This window comes from Calliphora vicina, chromosome 2, assembly GCF_958450345.1.
Source record: "Calliphora vicina chromosome 2, idCalVici1.1, whole genome shotgun sequence".
Taxonomy (NCBI): Eukaryota; Metazoa; Arthropoda; class Insecta; order Diptera; family Calliphoridae; genus Calliphora; species Calliphora vicina.
Genome location: NC_088781.1, coordinates 76,742,914 through 76,765,027, shown reverse-complemented (window position 1 = coordinate 76,765,027; position 22,114 = coordinate 76,742,914). Strand labels below are relative to the sequence as shown.

Here is a 22,114-nt window from a genome sequence, read left to right as displayed (position 1 = left end):
TGTCTTGATTATATTTGTGATCTGTGGATGTACTTCTCACATTTTATGGAACTGTTGACTGCTGAATATTGCAAGCACCCGTTACAGACCGTTGAATTTAAATTCATAATGTAATTTTGTAGCAATATTTATACATTTTTTTTTGCCGATTTAAGAACTAGTTTAATAGTGTGTGTGACATATTTAAAATAAGTGTGGGACTGACGTATTTATCTTCACATCCTTCTTATTTTCTGTATATATATATGTACTGAATATATATAAAACGAACAGACTTGATATAGTTGAGGATAAATCATTAAACCATTGATACGCGCTCATAGCCCTTTGGTCCGAGTAACAACACGAACATCATAAAAAGCTTGTCGTGATATTTTCCTGATGCTTGGCTTTTAAAGTTATTTTTTTTTAGCATTTAAATAGAATCTTGTTCGAAAAATGTCTTTTTGCTATTAATTTATTTGTTTCTTTTAATATTTCAAATTTTTGAACATATCTTTAAAGACTTACAGTGTTGGAAATAGTAATAGAAACGAATCAAACTTTATAAGTATTAGGGTATACGAATTATTCGATTTTCTCTTATTCGAATAAAACGAATAATTCGAATAAGAGATTTTAACTTGTTCGAATAATTCGATCACACGTTTAAAATTAATCGAATTATTCGAATAATTTAAATTTTTTTAAAAAAGGAAAGAATGAAGTTTGATGTCGGTTTTTTAATATTTTTTTGTTAAAGAAAAACAAAAAATAACCTTAAAAACATTCAAAAACAAAAGTCATCATTAAATTTTCAACAGAAATATTCTGATCAGATTAATTCCCGAACAATCTACAAAACAATTGACTAGCAAACCCTTTAGTTTCCGTATTGGAGCTATGCTTTAAAAAATTAGAACTAGTTGGACATTGATCCTGAATTCAAATATAATATAAACTTATTAAGAACTTTATTATGTCGTTTATTAATTCAGGTATTAAATTGAGTAACTAATTCATTAGTGAATTAATTATTCACTATTTCTAAATTATTTATAACAAATTGTATTATACATCAAGCTCTATCAACGTTGCCGAATATTTACTTAATAAAGTGGTCTTGGGGAATTACACAATAAAGGCTATCTATCCAAAGTTTGATATCATTGTCAGTGAACGTGGCTAATTTGAAGTCAGGTAGTGCATGATTGACGCATTTACAAATACGCAAAATATTTATTACCCTGTTAGACAAAGATGTTCAACGATGTTCAAAATCATGTATAAGACGAACTCCATGCTTTTCTTGCAACAAAACGTTTGTTTGCAATATTTGTGTTTATCATTCGATTTATTAAATATTTTGCAACACTTACGTACGCGGTTAATAACATCACTTATATACATATATTTTAAGATCATGGCCTTCATCTATTTCAATGTAATCATTATAAATGTCATCCTCAATATCACTTTAGACGACCGTTTCAAAATCACATTCTCCATCACATTCATCTCCACTTTAATCTAAGTTAAAATTTTGATTATTAATTGCGATTCTTCTAATATTTCGCCAGCTAAATAACAAATATTTTATTCCGTACCTTTTATTTTCATTGGTTCAAGTCCTAAGTTAAAAATGTTGAAAGATTTGTTTTTAGAATTGTAACTTCTTGCAGTAATATTTATATATTTATAGAAGGAGCTATCGGAACACTCATCTACAGTGATCGAAAGTCCCTTTGTCTTTAGTTATTTGTCGAATTTCAGAAACAATACAATTTTTGTGAGTCATTATTACTTATTTAAATTTAATTAAATAAGTAATAATAAAATTAATTTTAAGCAATTTAATTAATTTAAATATTATTAGTTTTATTCGATTATTCTACATAAAATTGTTCGAATTATTCGTTATTCGAAAATGGCCATTTTTAAATTGTTCGAATAATTATTCGTAAGAAATTATTCGATTAATCGAACGATCATTAGTCGAATGAATACCCTAGTAAGTATATTAGTCAAGATTAGTTTTGTTAAAAGAAATGTATATGCAGTTTTGTTTATCAGACATACAGCATAAGAAAAAACATAATCATTCCTATTTTCATATATATAGAGTCAATATTTTTACTGGAAAAAATAATAGAAACGCGTAAAAGGATACAACTTTAAGAGGCACATCTTTATATTTTATAACCACCGCCTTGTTTTACGGTCTTCTTGGTGTATTTTGGATCATATGCCTTGTTGTCTGGGCGCCTAACATAATGTTTCCCATAGGATCCAAACAAATTTATCTTTGTTTCGTATGACCACAGCCCAAGAAGACCGTAAACAAGCCATATCACGATGGGGGTGGATCCATCATGATATGGGGGTGTTTCTCCTCTTCTAGTGTCGGTCCAATATATTGGATTAAGAACAAAATATGCACCCTGGACTACATAAATATATTTCAAATCATAATGCTTCCATTTTCTGAGGAAGAGATGCCCTTTAGATGAGAATTTCAGCAGGACAATGGTCAGAAGCACTCCTCAAAATTGGTAAAATACTGGTTTGCTGTCAACAAAGTACCTCTTATGGAATGGCCTTCGCAGTCACCGGACCTTAACCCAATGGAAAACCTTTGGGGAGTGCTCAAGAGGAAGCTAGAGGGTTTCAGTCCGAAAAATAAGGACGAATTATGGGAACAAATCCAGGAAAAGTGATCTGACATTGACAAGGACGTTTGCATAGAAATTGGTTGATTCCATTAGCCGCAGATGCAATGAAGTTGTGAAAAACAAAGGTAGAGCAACAAAATATTAATATAAGATAGTTTTTTAACAAAAAATGTAAAGATGTGCCTCTAAAAGTTGAATCCTTTTTTTACGCGTTTATTTTATTTTTTCCAGTAAAAATATTGACGTTGTTAGTCATATAATGTATTAAAATAGGAATGATTATGTTTTTTCTTATGCTGTATGTCTGATAAACAAAACTGCATATAAATTTTTTTTAACAAAACTAAACTTGACTAATATACTTACAAAGTTTGAAAAAAAGCATTCGTTTCTATTATTTTTTCCAACACTGTATATTCTGTAAATATATTGAAAATACTTTGAAATGAATGTAAATTTTGAAAAAATTTGGTTTCAATTAAAAATATGTTTTTTAAGATCTGGGGTTATTTAAAAAATGTTCGAACATAAGTTCGAATTTAATTTAAAAATTTCGAACATATTTCAAAATAATCGGGCCAAATTCCAAATTTGGCTTGAGCATACAATCCAACATTGCTTGTAAAAATAAATATGTGTTTACCTTTTTGGTAGGCCATTTCTCATTTTTAAATGATAAATACCTTTTCATCCGAATAATGATCGGTTGTTGTATTTGTACGAAACAATGACGTGAAATACTCTAATATTTTTTAAAAAAAATACGAATTTACTGCAGATCCTTTTTATCCGCATTGAGTAAGGGACGGTATATTTGTAATTCATATGAAAAAATATAAGTGTCCTCACTGCTGTTCACAATTGTATGTGCCATGATGAAGGTACATATCGTCACCTAAAATGCAAAATAACGTAACATCATTTCAAAAATCTTTAAAGTGATGGGAAAAAAAATTAAAAGTATCTCTGATATAAACTTAATATCTCATATTTAATCTTTAAACAGAACGACATACACATTTCGAAATTAAGATTTAGTTTTATTTTATTATTTTTAGTTTTATGTTATTCATCACTATCTATCAAACATTCGATTTTTGAATGGTTGTTACGTTGTTTTGCATTTTAGGTGACGATAACATTAATAACACGACTCACCTCTTCCTGAGTCAATGGCTTAAAATCAGCAGGATTTTCGGGATATTCTTTTCGACATGCGGGGCATAACTCGTTTTCGTCTGTTCGAATTCTGTGCCAGCAGAATCTACAAATCTGAAAGAAATTAAACAAATTAAAATTTTATTTTGTTACAAAATAATAATTTGTTAAAAAATAATAACGAAGAAATTCTAAACATCGTAATACTTTAAATCTATCTCCTATAATATAGGATATAGACTTAAAGTCTAACCCCCATATGCATAAACAGTTTATAAATTTATCAAAGGTTTATAAAACAAAAATTCCATACAAAATCTGTTTCAAAAACCTTTGATAAATTTTTAAACTGTTTATGCATATGGGGGTATATATATGGGGCATTTCATGTCAAGTGAACCAACTTTTGAAATCGATGTCTTCCGATCGGGATGAAATTTGCACCAAGGTTAGCTCTATTGGATAGTAACTCAGACACAATTTTTCAACTACATCGGTCGAGAACTCTCTGAGTTATAGGGGGTAAAATTTTGACAATTTGGTCAAACAGGGGTTTTTTCTTATCCATGTAACTTATTACCTATTGTTCTTAGCAAAATGTGTCCCAAATAGTATAGATAGCTATTTCTTCGATCTTTCGAAAAAAAATATTTAAAAAAAAAAATAAAAAATTTTTAATATTTTTTTTCCGAAATCAAAAACTTTTTTGACTTTTTTTTAAAATACGTCCTTTTTTTTTTTTTTTTCTTAAAATAAAGTTTAGATATTTTCCTTGAACACCTACTTGGTCGCTTAGTGGGATGCGAGTGGGATATCTATCAAAATAAATATTTTGTAACTCAAAACATAAAATTTTTGACTTTTTTTGTAAAATCAAAAACTTTGTTGACTTTTTTTTTTCAAAATGGACCCTTTTTTAATCTTTTTTTTTAGGTCAAACAAAAGCTTAGATATTATCCTTGAAGACCCTTTTGGTCGCTTAGTGGGATGCGAGTGGGATATCTATCAAAATAAATATTTTTTAACTCAAGACTTACAATTTTTGACTTTTTTTTTTGCAAATACGATTTTTTTTCCAAATGGGCCCTTTTTTTAAAATTTTTTTTGTATTCAAAAGAAAGCTTAGGTCCATTCCTTTAAGATATTTTTAGTCCCTTAGTGGGATGCGAGTGGGATATCTATCAAAATAAATATTTTGTAACAATTTTTTAATTTTTTTTTGCAAAATCGAAATTTTTTTCCAATATGGGACTTTTTTTTAAAATTTTTTTTTTGCTCAAAAGAAAGCTTAGGTCTTTTCCTTTAAGACCTATTTTGTCACTTAGGAAGATGTGAGTAGGATATCTATTAAAATAAAAATGTTGTAACTCAAGACATTCAATTATTGACTTTTTTTTTGCAAATTCGAATTTTTTTTCAAAATGGGCCCTTTTTTAAAAATTTTTTTTTAGTCAAAAGAAAGCTTAGGTCCATTCCTTTAAGATATTTTAGGTCTCTTAGTGGGATACGAGTGGGATATCTATCAAAATAAATATTTTGTAACTCAAGATATACAATTTTTGATTTTTTGGCAAAATCAAAAACTTTTTTGACTTTTTTTTAAAATGGGCCCTTTTTGTAATTTTTTTTTTTTGCTATAAAGAAAGCTTAGGCCTATTCCTTTAAGATGGTTTTGATCGCTTAGTGGGATGCGAGTGGGATATATATCAAAATAAATGTTTTGTAACTCAAGACATACAATTTTTGTGTTAAAACATTTATTTTGATAGAAAAATATCTTAAAGGAATGGACCTAGGCTTTCTTTTGAGCAAAAAAAAAATTAAAAAAGGGCCCATATTGGAAAAAAATTTTGATTTTGCAAAAAAAAATTAAAAAATTGTATGTCTTGCGTTACAAAATATTTATTTTGATAGATATCCCACTCGCATCCCACTAAGGGACTAAAAATATCTTAAAGGAATGGACCTAAGCTTTCTTTTGACTACAAAAAAAATTAAAAAAGGGCCCATATTGGAAAAAAATTTTGATTTTGCAAAAAAAAATTAAAAAATTGTAAGTCTTGAGTTAAAAAATATTTATTTTGATAGATATCCCACTCGCATCCCACTAAGCGACCAAAAGGGTCTTCAAGGATAATATCTAAGCTTTTGTTTGACCTAAAAAAAAAAGATTAAAAAAGGGTCCATTTTGAAAAAAAAAAGTCAACAAAGTTTTTGATTTTGCAAAAAAAAGTCAAAAATTTTATGTTTTGAGTTACAAAATATTTATTTTGATAGATATCCCACTCGCATCCCACTAAGCGACCAAGTAGGTGTTCAAGGAAAATATCTAAACTTTATTTTAAGAAAAAAAAAAAAAAAAAAAAAAAAGGACGCATTTTAAAAAAAAGTCAAAAAAGTTTTTGATTTCGGAAAAAAAATATTAAAAATTTTTTATTTTTTTTTTAAAATATTTTTTTTCGAAAGATCGAAGAAATAGCTATCTATACTATTTGGGACACATTTTGCTAAGAACAATAGGTAATAAGTTACATGGATAAGAAAAAACCCCTGTTTGACCAAATTGTCAAAATTTTACCCCCTATAACTCAGAGAGTTCTCGACCGATGTTGTTGAAAAATTGAGTCTGAGTTACTATCCAATAGAGCTAACCTTGGTGCAAATTTCATCCCGATCGGAAGACATCGATTTCAAAAGTTGGTTCACTTGACATGAAATGCCCCATATACATATGTATGTACATTGCCCACTTTCAGCGTACAGCATCCTAAATTTATCAAGAACACAAAAAACAACAACGCCAAACGAAACAAAACACCAAAAGAAAAAACAAAATACGCAAGCCAATGAAACCGTCAAAACATACGTTTAATTGTATAAAAAACAACAACGCCAAAAGAAACAAAACACACATACGATTTGTTGCTTTTTTGTCCAAACATACGATTTGTTGCTTTTTTGTCAAAAAACCAACACACAACCAAACAAACGTTTAGTTGTATAAAAAACAACAACAACGCCAAAAGAAACAAAACACAAAAAAAAACAAAATACGCAAAGCATGCACAACCAAGCATACGTTTTGTTGCTTTTTTGTAAAAAACGGAACGGACGGATTTTTCTGATTTTAAATAGCAAAATTCTCGAAAGTATGTCTGACAGAATTGTTGAAGATTTGGATCCCGGAGATATCTGGGGCCTTCAGAAAATTGATTTCAACAGACAGACAGACAGACAGACAGACGGACATGGCTTAATCGACTCCGCTATCTATAATGATCCAGAATATATATACTTTATAGGGTCGGAAATGAAAAATGTAGAAATTACAAACGGAATGACAAACTTATATATACCCTTCTCACGAAGCTGAAGGGTATAAAAATAAAAACATAAACTAAAAGATAAATAAGTAAAGAAAATTCTTTATTTCTTTTTTGAACCTTTTTTGTACATTAGCATTAAATAAAGATCAAGAGTGTAAACTGAATTATTTACAACTACTCTTAAATGAGTCTCTTAAACGAGAACAGTGAGCGAAGGTTGAGTGTAAACGGCAGAAATGCATACGTAATAGTTAATGCAGATGAAAAAAATATAATCAAAACAAACAGAAGAATAGATGACAACTTGTTTTTAACCGCCAAGCCTGTTAACCGTGCTCGTTCTTTTTCCCCCGCATTGTCAACAACTAATGATTGTCAAACAAAAGAAAACCCAACAGCTGTTAATCTGGATTTACCAAAAAATACAAATACTTTATTTACGCCTGAAAGTATGCTAGCAATATAAGCTTCAGAAACGAAATCCACCACACCAACTACAATTAAAATTAACCAATTAAGCGGCGCTATACCCAAGATTAGTCAACCATTAAATAAAGATAATAAATCCCAAATACAGGTTGGAATGGACCGGTATGTTACAGTATTAAAAAGGGCACGAAGTCCCAAGTCTTCGAAAGCGGCACCCTTGGCTAAATTATATAAGGATAATGAACCTGCTGGACTAAACAATGAAAATCGTTTTTCTATTCTGGAATGTGAAACAGATGAACCAGTAAATAAAATCCACTCAACAAAACCATACCCCATTTACTTGAGAGAAAATAATTCGAATCCACTGGTTCAGAGCCTGATCTCATTAATAGGAGAGAACTCTTTTTACGTAATCCCAATTAAGAAAGGCACGATTCATGAAACTAAAATACAGGTCAATAGTGAAAACGATTATAGAAAGGTTGTAACATATTTTGAAACTCAAAAGAAAAGTTTTTACACTTATCAGCTGAAAGGAAGCAAGGGCCTACGAGTTGTAATAAAGGGTATTGACTGTAATGTTGAACCACTCGAAATAAAGCAAAGCTTAGAAGATAAAGGTTTTAAGACAAAAAATGTGATAAATATTAGAAGTCGCGAAAAAAAACCCCAACCACTCTTCCGTGTTGAACTTGAACCCGGTGACATAAACCTCAAAAAAATGAAACACATCCCATATATAACCTGAAGTACTTATTGCATCGTAAAATCACGGTAGAAGAACCACATAAACGATTTGGCCCCGTCCAATGTATGAATTGCCAAGAATATGGACATACCAAGGCATATTGCAAATTGCCACCCGTATGTGTTATTTGTGGAGAGTTGCATAACACATCCCAATGTAACAAATCCAAGGATGATCCAAAAATGAAAAAATGCAGCAATTGCGGAGGTAACCACACGGCGAACTACAGGGGTTGTCCTGTCTACTCAATTGTTAAAAAATCACAAAGCCATAAACCGAAGATTTTCCCCGCTCAGCCATTAAATAACTTCAATTTTAACTACTCCCCGTTGCAACAGGCATATGACAACAAAGAAACATATGCAAATGTACTAAGAAACATCCAAACTCAGACGCAAGTCCGTCAACCACAAAACCAAAATATGAACCCAGAGGTAAGAGAGCAAACGCCAATTTTCAATTTTACCAGACTAGAATCTACAATAGAAACTGTTGTGCAATCGGTAAATAACTTTAAAAACTCAATGAGTAACATGATGCAAGAAATGCTTAAGATGCAATCAATGTTATTGCAGGCTGTGCTTAACAGACCACGAACTGCCTAAGAATATGTTTTTGGAACGCTAACGGCATTCGCCAACATAAAAACGAACTCGAGTATTTTCTAAAAATTCATGAAGTTGATATAATGTTAGTTTCGGAAACCCATTTGACGTCTAGAAGTTTATTTAAGATAAATGGATATGTTTTTTATGGCACAAATGATCCAAGAGATAGAGCATGTGGAGGCTCTGGAATTTTCATAAAAAAAAATGAAAAAGACCTGCTCATAGACCTCCTCTACGTAATTCTAGTGGAGGCTGGGCGAGAAACGATACTGAAAAAGGAAACCTGTTTGTTAGTCATCTAAAGAATGTATTTTCCCCAAACGAGTCAAACGACATAATAGAGTTACCACCTAATTTACCCCATATTACTGCAGCTGAACCACTTCGTTTTGAGATTTCAGAGATTGTCAAGGCTATTGTTGATTTAAACTCCAAAAAATCACCTGGTATTGATAAAATCAGTAACAAGATGCTCCTCGAGCTACCCCAAATTGCATTAATAATCTTATTTATTTTTAATGCTATATTACGCCTTGAATATTATCCACCAGAATGGAAGGTTTCTTTAGTTACAATGATACCTAAGCCGGGAAAAGATCACAGTAAAGTAGAATCATATAGGCCCATTAGCCTATTGTCAAATATATCAAAGCTATTCGAAAAACTGTTAATGCACAAGTTAAAGCCGATAGTGAATCATTTTGATTATATTCCAACTATCAATTCGGATTTCGAGAAAAACATAACACCATAGAACAAACTCACAGGTTGGTAGAAATCATATCCAAGACATTTGAAGAAAAAAATATTGTTCTGCACACTTCATCGACGTTTCGCAAGCCTTCGACAAACAATATTTACCAGTGAACACACACAAGCTTCTAGAAAGTTATTTAAGTCATCGAAAGTTCGTTCTTAAAGAGGGAGACTTCATAAGTTCATCACAGCCTATTGAAGCAGGCGTACCCCAAGGAAGTATACTGGGGGTCCCTTCCTATATTTGCTATATATGTACTTGTGATATGCCTACAAACAGTCGAACCCACATATCTACTTTTGCTGATGACACAGCTATACTTACGGTGACCAGACGTTCTGTATTATACAGAACAGTACTGTATTTTAGAGCCCTGTTCTGTATAAATTATTCTTTGCTAAAAAACGTGAAAATGTTTTGTATTTTATTTAGTGTTCTGTATTTGTTCAATATTTTGCTGTGTGAAATTTGTGTTTTTAATTTGATTTAAATAATTATGTCGGCAAGAAGAAAGTGTAAATTTAATGATGACATGCAAAAACAATATTATTTTATTAAAAACACAAAAAATTCCAGCGAAGTACAATGTTGTAAATGTATGTCAACTTTTTCTATTGCTAATGGGGGAAAACTTGATATTCAACAGCACCTGAAAACTAATAAACACAAAGCTGCCGACATTGCAGCCTCTTCTAGCAAAACTCTTTCAAATTATTTGTGGTCCAAGAATATTGATGAATGTGGAAGAAAAACTAGTATTAGTGAAGGAACTTGGGCATTTCATAGTGTTAAACATAACCATTCGTTCCGATCAAAAGATTGCACATCGAAACTTATTAAAAGTTGTTTTGATGAGAGATATTCCTCCGGTCGTACTAAGTGTGAATCTATTGTTTGTAAAATCCTGGCACCTAATTCAATCAACGAAATTAAAAAGGATTTAGAAAAAACAAAATTGGTGACAATATTTTATGATTGTTCAAATCATAACAACATAAAAATATGTCCAATACTTGTTCGTTTTTTTATACCACTGAAAGGTGTGCAAGTAAAAATACTAGAAGTTGATAACTTACCAGCAGAAACGTCTGACATTTTAACAACATATATTTGCGATCTTCTTCTTAAATTTGATTTAAATAAAAAAATACTTGCTATATGTGCAGATAACACAAATTGTAACTTTGGTGGAGCTGCAAGACGAGGACACTCATCTACTGGAAATGTTCTTATTGGAGTCAATTGTGCTGCACATGTATTAAATAATTGTCTTCAAACGGCTACTGAATGTCTTCCGGTAGATATTGAAGTTATTGTTGTCAAAATTTATTCATATTTTTATATTTATACCGTTCGTGTTGAACAATTTAAATTAATTTGTGATACAGTAGACGTAGAATATAAAAAAATACTTGGATATAGTAAGACAAGGTGGCTTACTCTTAAACCGTCCATTGAAAGAATATTAGAACTTTTTAAACCCTTAAAGGAATATTTTTTATCTCAAACAAAGTGCCCATCTATTTTAAAAACATTTTTTGACAATCCTTCTTCTGAAGCTTGGCTTTTTTTTACACATTGCCAAGCCACTTTATTTCACAATTATATAAAGCAGATTGAGTCGCAAAAAATTTGCATGTTGGAAGTTTTTCTTATTATAAATGAGCTTAAGTTTAAAGTTACACAACGAAGGGCTGAAATATTTTTACCTTTAGCTGTAAAAAAAATATTGAATGAGTTACATGAGTTTTTATAACTCATGTAAAATATTGAATATTTAAATCAATGGGATGTTGCATATCAAGAAGTTGTACTATTAAAATGGGTTCTTCTTCATGAAGTTCAGACTTGGGACGAAGTTGAAACAAGTTGTGTTTTTGTAATGGAAAAAAGGACAGAATTAAACATTAATGATTCTAATTTATTTGATGAATTTTCACTTATTAAAAATTATACTAGTTTAGAAAAAATAAACGAATGGAATAACGATCAAACATCTACCGAAGATCGTTGGGTAGAAATTTTGAAACATTTTCATGAAAAAAGTATTGGTTTTGAAAATATTCTTAAAATTGTAGAATTTTGTTTATGTTTACCTGGGTCAAATGCCCCAACTGAAAGGGTATTTTCCGTTTGGCTGAAGCTTGGCTTTTTTTTACACATTGCCAAGCCACTTTATTTCACAATTATATAAAGCAGATTGAGTCGCAAAAAATTTGCATGTTGGAAGTTTTTCTTATTATAAATGAGCTTAAGTTTAAAGTTACACAACGAAGGGCTGAAATATTTTTACCTTTAGCTGTAAAAAAAATATTGAATGAGTTACATGAGTTTTTATAACTCATGTAAAATATTGAATATTTAAATCAATGGGATGTTGCATATCAAGAAGTTGTACTATTAAAATGGGTTCTTCTTCATGAAGTTCAGACTTGGGACGAAGTTGAAACAAGTTGTGTTTTTGTAATGGAAAAAAGGACAGAATTAAACATTAATGATTCTAATTTATTTGATGAATTTTCACTTATTAAAAATTATACTAGTTTAGAAAAAATAAACGAATGGAATAACGATCAAACATCTACCGAAGATCGTTGGGTAGAAATTTTGAAACATTTTCATGAAAAAAGTATAGGTTTTGAAAATATTCTTAAAATTGTAGAATTTTGTTTATGTTTACCTGGGTCAAATGCCCCAACTGAAAGGGTATTTTCCGTTTTAAATAATGTTTGGACAAATGAAAAGACTCAAATAAAAATAGAACCTATTAAGCAATTTTAATCACAAAATTAAATTATGAACAAAATTGTACAGAATTTAAAGAATATTTAAAACAAAATGAAAACTTAATAAGGAGTGAGATCGAAAAATTCTTAACACACGTTTTTCATTACATTTTTTAACCCAAGTATTATTTGAATTTTTTTTTGATCAAGTTACCTTTGAAAAACATGTCAGTTATTATGTGTAATGTCAATTATATTAATTTTTTTGTTAATCTGATTAAAATGAGTGACCAGAAAAAAGTGCGTACTGAAATTATTAAATATTTTCAACAAAACCCAACTTGGTCTTACAAAAAGTTGGCCAAGCATACAAAGGTCTGCCGTCAAACTGTTTCCAATGTTATTAAACAGTACCGGGAGAACTTGTCAGTTGATAGAAAACCTGGTTCAGGTAGAAGGAATGGTCCACATGATGTTTCTAAAGCCAAAAAAATAGAACGCATTTTCAAAAGAGCTCCCAACACATCCGGTAGGAAAGCAGCCCGGTTAGCTCAGTGCTCGGACTATTTGGTACGAAAAGTTAAAGCTAATGCAGGTTTAAAAACATACAAGGCTCAAAAAGTTCCTGACAGGAACGCTACTAAAAATTTAGAGGCCAAAAACAGAGCACGGAAATTGAAGTCAAGTTTTATAAAAAAATATTCTTGCTGCATAATGGATGACGAAACGTATGTTCTGGCAGATTTTTCGCAACTTCCAGGTCAAAAATTTTATGTTGCTGATGCTCGAGGGAATGTTGAAGAAAAGTTTAGGACCCAAAAGCAGACAAAATTTCCCAGAAAGTTCTTGGTATGGCAAGCAATATGCAGTTGCGGCAAAAGAAGCCACTCATTTGTTACAACGGGCTCTATAAATACCGAAATTTACATCAAGGAATGTTTACAAAAAAGGCTGCTTCCATTCATAAGACTTCATAATGTGTCCACTTATTTTTGGCCTGACTTGGCATCCTGTCACTATGGCAAACAAGCCCTTGAGTGGTACAAGAACAATAATGTGGTATTTGTACCAAGAGAGGCAAATCCTCCAAACTGCCCGGAGCTAAGGCCAGTGGAGAGATATTGGGCTCTTGTTAAAAGAGAATTGAAGAGTACAAAAAAGGTGTCCAAAAGTGTGGTAGATTTTAAACGGAGATGGACTACATGTTCGAGCAAAGTGACAGAAAGCACTATAAAAACGTTAATGGAAGGGTTTCCGAAAAAGGTTCAAAATTTCATCACTAGTGATTAAAACTATAAAAATAATTTTTTTTGTAAATTGTAATAATAATTTCAATCAAATAAAAAAAAAATTAAAGCTGTAAGTTTAGTGGTTTCTTTTTTATAAACATATATGTATGTTAAGAATTTTTCGATCTCACTCCTTAAAGCAAATTTATTCCTCTGAAAAATATAATTAAATATTTTAAATTTGTTTGTTCTTGTGCTTTTTGGAATTTCAAATTAATTTTATTAGTTTTTTTCGTGTTGATTTTGTAATATTAAAAATGGATTTAAAACGCTCTTTTAAATATTGTCATATTTTGAAGTACAAATAAATTTTTAGTGTATTTTCTGTTATTTTGTTATGTTTATGTTTATTTGTTATGTTTTTTAGTATTTATGTATTTATTGCTGCGTCTTTTTGTATTTATTATTTGCTTTATTTTTGTACTTTATTAAATTGAATAAATAAATTTTTATTTTTCTAACAATCAATATAATAACTAATGTTTACTACTTTATTGACAATTGAAATTTTGACGGTTAAAAATAACCTGATTTAGAAAATGGTGGTTAGTGTATGTTATTTTCTCCTGTTCTGTATTTTGCTGAAAAAAATATGGTCACCGTAGCTATACTAGCCATTCATGAAAATCCCCAAGAAGCATCTGTACTTTTACAAGACCATATACTCGACATAGAAAGGTGGTTAAAACAATGGAGAATAAAAGTAAACGAGCAAAAACGTATACATCTTACATTCACATTGCGTAGAGAATCGTGCCCTCCAATCCTAATAAATAATCATATAATACCTCAACAAACTGAAGTTAAATATGTAGGTCTGCATCTAGACCGACGTCTTACCTGGAAAAAGCATATAGATACGAAATTGACTCAAATGAAGTTAAAATTACTACAAATTTACTGGCTAATTGGTAAAAACTCGAGATTGAGTTTAGATTGCAAACTTTTGCTGTACAGCTCAATAATAAAACCCATATGGTGCTATGGAATTCAATTATGGGGCACGGCCTCAGCTTCTAATATTGAAAAAATTCAAAGATTCCAAAATAAAATATTACGAATGATAACAGCAGCGCCTTGGTATGAGAGAAATATTAACATTCATAAGGACCTAGGTGTCTCACTGGTGAAAAATGAAATAAAAAACAAGCGGAGTCATATTTGAAAAAGTTAGAAGTTTACCCAAACCCACTTGCACGAACATTAATGAGAAGTAATGGCTACATCCGACTAAGAAGAAGGAATCCAACAGACCTGCGCTGATGATAGGATCCATAAATTAAACATAATTTTTCGTCCAACTGTGGTGGGACGTAAATAAAAAATAATATTTAGATTTAAGATTTGAACAAATTATTGATAGTTCACATTATTTTGTGAAGATACAATAAATAAAATATGAAATAAAAAAAAATGTACTAGCTGGCATTGTCCTGTCGAAATTAAAAAATCATTGTGTTCGATTTGTATTTTTTAATGATAAACCTATGTCAAAATTCTAAGTATTTCAACAACAAAATAATGTAAATCAATGTATTTTGTTGTTATGTCAGCCATTAAATTTGGGAGTGAGTAATAATTTTTACTCTCAGTTTTTCCAGTTCTACCGAGAATGTAAAAAAAATCCCGATTCAACAGTGGAACGTTTGTTCGAACTGATTCACTCAAGACTTCGCAATCATATTGTTTTTCGCATCGCAACTCTTTATTTAATGCGTCGTGCATCGGATAATACCTTGTTCGACATCATCAAGCACATATCGTTGTAAATTTTCTCGCTTAGTTGTCAGTTTGTATTTTATGTTCTAATACGCATTAAACTTTATTTTAAGAAAAAAAAAAAAAAAAAAAAAAAAGGACGCATTTTAAAAAAAAGTCAAAAAAGTTTTTGATTTCGGAAAAAAAATATTAAAAATTTTTTATTTTTTTTTTAAAATATTTTTTTTCGAAAGATCGAAGAAATAGCTATCTATACTATTTGGGACACATTTTGCTAAGAACAATAGGTAATAAGTTACATGGATAAGAAAAAACCCCTGTTTGACCAAATTGTCAAAATTTTACCCCCTATAACTCAGAGAGTTCTCGACCGATGTTGTTGAAAAATTGAGTCTGAGTTACTATCCAATAGAGCTAACCTTGGTGCAAATTTCATCCCGATCGGAAGACATCGATTTCAAAAGTTGGTTCACTTGACATGAAATGCCCCATATACATATGTATGTACATTGCCCACTTTCAGCGTACAGCATCCTAAATTTATCAAGAACACAAAAAACAACAACGCCAAACGAAACAAAACACCAAAAGAAAAAACAAAATACGCAAGCCAATGAAACCGTCAAAACATACGTTTAATTGTATAAAAAACAACAACGCCAAAAGAAACAAAACACACATACGATTTGTTGCTTTTTTGTCCAAACATACGATTTGTTGCTTTTTTGTCAAAAAACCAACACACAACCAAACAAACGTTTAGTTGTATAAAAAACAACAACAACGCCAAAAGAAACAAAACACAAAAAAAAACAAAATACGCAAAGCATGCACAACCAAGCATACGTTTTGTTGCTTTTTTGTAAAAAAAACCAACACACAACCAAACAAACGTTTAGTTGTATAAAAAACAACAACAATGCCAAAAGAAACAAAACACAAAAAAAAAACAAAATACACAAAACTTGCACATCCAAACATACGTTTTGTTGTTTTTTTGTTAAAGCATGCAATACATTGTGTTTTTTGATGAAATTTTCAGAGGTTGTCTCGGATTTTTGCTCATATCTCCGTTATTTATGGACGGATTTTGCTGATTTTAAATAGCAAAATTCTCGAAAGTATGTCTGACAGAATTGTTGAAGATTTGGATCCCGGAGATATCTGGGGCCTTCAGAAAATTGATTTCAACAGACAGACAGACAGACAGACGGACATGGCTTAATCGACTCCGCTATCTATAATGATCCAGAATATATATACTTTATAGGGTCGGAAATGAAAAATGTAGAAATTACAAACGGAATGACAAACTTATATATACCCTTCTCACGAAGCTGAAGGGTATAAAAATAAAAACATAAACTAAAAGATAAATAAGTAAAGAAAATTCTTTATTTCTTTTTTGAACCTTTTTTGTACATTAGCATTAAATAAAGATCAAGAGTGTAAACTGAATTATTTACAACTACTCTTAAATGAGTCTCTTAAACGAGAACAGTGAGCGAAGGTTGAGTGTAAACGGCAGAAATGCATACGTAATAGTTAATGCAGATGAAAAAAATATAATCAAAACAAACAGAAGAATAGATGACAACTTGTTTTTAACCGCCAAGCCTGTTAACCGTGCTCGTTCTTTTTCCCCCGCATTGTCAACAACTAATGATTGTCAAACAAAAGAAAACCCAACAGCTGTTAATCTGGATTTACCAAAAAATACAAATACTTTATTTACGCCTGAAAGTATGCTAGCAATATAAGCTTCAGAAACGAAATCCACCACACCAACTACAATTAAAATTAACCAATTAAGCGGCGCTATACCCAAGATTAGTCAACCATTAAATAAAGATAATAAATCCCAAATACAGGTTGGAATGGACCGGTATGTTACAGTATTAAAAAGGGCACGAAGTCCCAAGTCTTCGAAAGCGGCACCCTTGGCTAAATTATATAAGGATAATGAACCTGCTGGACTAAACAATGAAAATCGTTTTTCTATTCTGGAATGTGAAACAGATGAACCAGTAAATAAAATCCACTCAACAAAACCATACCCCATTTACTTGAGAGAAAATAATTCGAATCCACTGGTTCAGAGCCTGATCTCATTAATAGGAGAGAACTCTTTTTACGTAATCCCAATTAAGAAAGGCACGATTCATGAAACTAAAATACAGGTCAATAGTGAAAACGATTATAGAAAGGTTGTAACATATTTTGAAACTCAAAAGAAAAGTTTTTACACTTATCAGCTGAAAGGAAGCAAGGGCCTACGAGTTGTAATAAAGGGTATTGACTGTAATGTTGAACCACTCGAAATAAAGCAAAGCTTAGAAGATAAAGGTTTTAAGACAAAAAATGTGATAAATATTAGAAGTCGCGAAAAAAAACCCCAACCACTCTTCCGTGTTGAACTTGAACCCGGTGACATAAACCTCAAAAAAATGAAACACATCCCATATATAACCTGAAGTACTTATTGCATCGTAAAATCACGGTAGAAGAACCACATAAACGATTTGGCCCCGTCCAATGTATGAATTGCCAAGAATATGGACATACCAAGGCATATTGCAAATTGCCACCCGTATGTGTTATTTGTGGAGAGTTGCATAACACATCCCAATGTAACAAATCCAAGGATGATCCAAAAATGAAAAAATGCAGCAATTGCGGAGGTAACCACACGGCGAACTACAGGGGTTGTCCTGTCTACTCAATTGTTAAAAAATCACAAAGCCATAAACCGAAGATTTTCCCCGCTCAGCCATTAAATAACTTCAATTTTAACTACTCCCCGTTGCAACAGGCATATGACAACAAAGAAACATATGCAAATGTACTAAGAAACATCCAAACTCAGACGCAAGTCTAAGTTTCGGAAACCCATTTGACGTCTAGAAGTTTATTTAAGATAAATGGATATGTTTTTTATGGCACAAATGATCCAAGAGATAGAGCATGTGGAGGCTCTGGAATTTTCATAAAAAAAAATGAAAAAGACCTGCTCATAGACCTCCTCTACGTAATTCTAGTGGAGGCTGGGCGAGAAACGATACTGAAAAAGGAAACCTGTTTGTTAGTCATCTAAAGAATGTATTTTCCCCAAACGAGTCAAACGACATAATAGAGTTACCACCTAATTTACCCCATATTACTGCAGCTGAACCACTTCGTTTTGAGATTTCAGAGATTGTCAAGGCTATTGTTGATTTAAACTCCAAAAAATCACCTGGTATTGATAAAATCAGTAACAAGATGCTCCTCGAGCTACCCCAAATTGCATTAATAATCTTATTTATTTTTAATGCTATATTACGCCTTGAATATTATCCACCAGAATGGAAGGTTTCTTTAGACATCGATTTCAAAAGTTGGTTCACTTGACATGAAATGCCCCATATACATATGTATGTACATTGCCCACTTTCAGCGTACAGCATCCTAAATTTATCAAGAACACAAAAAACAACAACGCCAAACGAAACAAAACACCAAAAGAAAAAACAAAATACGCAAGCCAATGAAACCGTCAAAACATACGTTTAATTGTATAAAAAACAACAACGCCAAAAGAAACAAAACACACATACGATTTGTTGCTTTTTTGTCCAAACATACGATTTGTTGCTTTTTTGTCAAAAAACCAACACACAACCAAACAAACGTTTAGTTGTATAAAAAACAACAACAACGCCAAAAGAAACAAAACACAAAAAAAAACAAAATACGCAAAGCATGCACAACCAAGCATACGTTTTGTTGCTTTTTTGTAAAAAAAACCAACACACAACCAAACAAACGTTTAGTTGTATAAAAAACAACAACAATGCCAAAAGAAACAAAACACAAAAAAAAAACAAAATACACAAAACTTGCACATCCAAACATACGTTTTGTTGTTTTTTTGTTAAAGCATGCAATACATTGTGTTTTTTGATGAAATTTTCAGAGGTTGTCTCGGATTTTTGCTCATATCTCCGTTATTTATGGACGGATTTTGCTGATTTTAAATAGCAAAATTCTCGAAAGTATGTCTGACAGAATTGTTGAAGATTTGGATCCCGGAGATATCTGGGGCCTTCAGAAAATTGATTTCAACAGACAGACAGACAGACAGACGGACATGGCTTAATCGACTCCGCTATCTATAATGATCCAGAATATATATACTTTATAGGGTCGGAAATGAAAAATGTAGAAATTACAAACGGAATGACAAACTTATATATACCCTTCTCACGAAGCTGAAGGGTATAAAAATAAAAACATAAACTAAAAGATAAATAAGTAAAGAAAATTCTTTATTTCTTTTTTGAACCTTTTTTGTACATTAGCATTAAATAAAGATCAAGAGTGTAAACTGAATTATTTACAACTACTCTTAAATGAGTCTCTTAAACGAGAACAGTGAGCGAAGGTTGAGTGTAAACGGCAGAAATGCATACGTAATAGTTAATGCAGATGAAAAAAATATAATCAAAACAAACAGAAGAATAGATGACAACTTGTTTTTAACCGCCAAGCCTGTTAACCGTGCTCGTTCTTTTTCCCCCGCATTGTCAACAACTAATGATTGTCAAACAAAAGAAAACCCAACAGCTGTTAATCTGGATTTACCAAAAAATACAAATACTTTATTTACGCCTGAAAGTATGCTAGCAATATAAGCTTCAGAAACGAAATCCACCACACCAACTACAATTAAAATTAACCAATTAAGCGGCGCTATACCCAAGATTAGTCAACCATTAAATAAAGATAATAAATCCCAAATACAGGTTGGAATGGACCGGTATGTTACAGTATTAAAAAGGGCACGAAGTCCCAAGTCTTCGAAAGCGGCACCCTTGGCTAAATTATATAAGGATAATGAACCTGCTGGACTAAACAATGAAAATCGTTTTTCTATTCTGGAATGTGAAACAGATGAACCAGTAAATAAAATCCACTCAACAAAACCATACCCCATTTACTTGAGAGAAAATAATTCGAATCCACTGGTTCAGAGCCTGATCTCATTAATAGGAGAGAACTCTTTTTACGTAATCCCAATTAAGAAAGGCACGATTCATGAAACTAAAATACAGGTCAATAGTGAAAACGATTATAGAAAGGTTGTAACATATTTTGAAACTCAAAAGAAAAGTTTTTACACTTATCAGCTGAAAGGAAGCAAGGGCCTACGAGTTGTAATAAAGGGTATTGACTGTAATGTTGAACCACTCGAAATAAAGCAAAGCTTAGAAGATAAAGGTTTTAAGACAAAAAATGTGATAAATATTAGAAGTCGCGAAAAAAAACCCCAACCACTCTTCCGTGTTGAACTTGAACCCGGTGACATAAACCTCAAAAAAATGAAACACATCCCATATATAACCTGAAGTACTTATTGCATCGTAAAATCACGGTAGAAGAACCACATAAACGATTTGGCCCCGTCCAATGTATGAATTGCCAAGAATATGGACATACCAAGGCATATTGCAAATTGCCACCCGTATGTGTTATTTGTGGAGAGTTGCATAACACATCCCAATGTAACAAATCCAAGGATGATCCAAAAATGAAAAAATGCAGCAATTGCGGAGGTAACCACACGGCGAACTACAGGGGTTGTCCTGTCTACTCAATTGTTAAAAAATCACAAAGCCATAAACCGAAGATTTTCCCCGCTCAGCCATTAAATAACTTCAATTTTAACTACTCCCCGTTGCAACAGGCATATGACAACAAAGAAACATATGCAAATGTACTAAGAAACATCCAAACTCAGACGCAAGTCTAAGTTTCGGAAACCCATTTGACGTCTAGAAGTTTATTTAAGATAAATGGATATGTTTTTTATGGCACAAATGATCCAAGAGATAGAGCATGTGGAGGCTCTGGAATTTTCATAAAAAAAAATGAAAAAGACCTGCTCATAGACCTCCTCTACGTAATTCTAGTGGAGGCTGGGCGAGAAACGATACTGAAAAAGGAAACCTGTTTGTTAGTCATCTAAAGAATGTATTTTCCCCAAACGAGTCAAACGACATAATAGAGTTACCACCTAATTTACCCCATATTACTGCAGCTGAACCACTTCGTTTTGAGATTTCAGAGATTGTCAAGGCTATTGTTGATTTAAACTCCAAAAAATCACCTGGTATTGATAAAATCAGTAACAAGATGCTCCTCGAGCTACCCCAAATTGCATTAATAATCTTATTTATTTTTAATGCTATATTACGCCTTGAATATTATCCACCAGAATGGAAGGTTTCTTTAGTTACAATGATACCTAAGCCGGGAAAAGATCACAGTAAAGTAGAATCATATAGGCCCATTAGCCTATTGTCAAATATATCAAAGCTATTCGAAAAACTGTTAATGCACAAGTTAAAGCCGATAGTGAATCATTTTGATTATATTCCAACTATCAATTCGGATTTCGAGAAAAACATAACACCATAGAACAAACTCACAGGTTGGTAGAAATCATATCCAAGACATTTGAAGAAAAAAATATTGTTCTGCACACTTCATCGACGTTTCGCAAGCCTTCGACAAACAATATTTACCAGTGAACACACACAAGCTTCTAGAAAGTTATTTAAGTCATCGAAAGTTCGTTCTTAAAGAGGGAGACTTCATAAGTTCATCACAGCCTATTGAAGCAGGCGTACCCCAAGGAAGTATACTGGGGGTCCCTTCC

At 31.7% G+C, this 22,114-nt stretch overlaps 1 protein-coding gene across 1 annotated transcript in view; it reads right to left on the bottom strand.

Moving 5' to 3' along the window:
• The window catches only part of Cnot4 (CCR4-NOT transcription complex subunit 4), a 391,020-nt gene that overhangs the window by 320,140 nt on the left and 48,766 nt on the right, over positions 1-22,114 (bottom strand). The window contains exon 3 of the mRNA XM_065499894.1: positions 3,810-3,923. Coding sequence (XP_065355966.1) covers positions 3,810-3,923 — 114 coding nt within the window. The remainder of the gene's footprint in view (positions 1-3,809; positions 3,924-22,114) is intronic.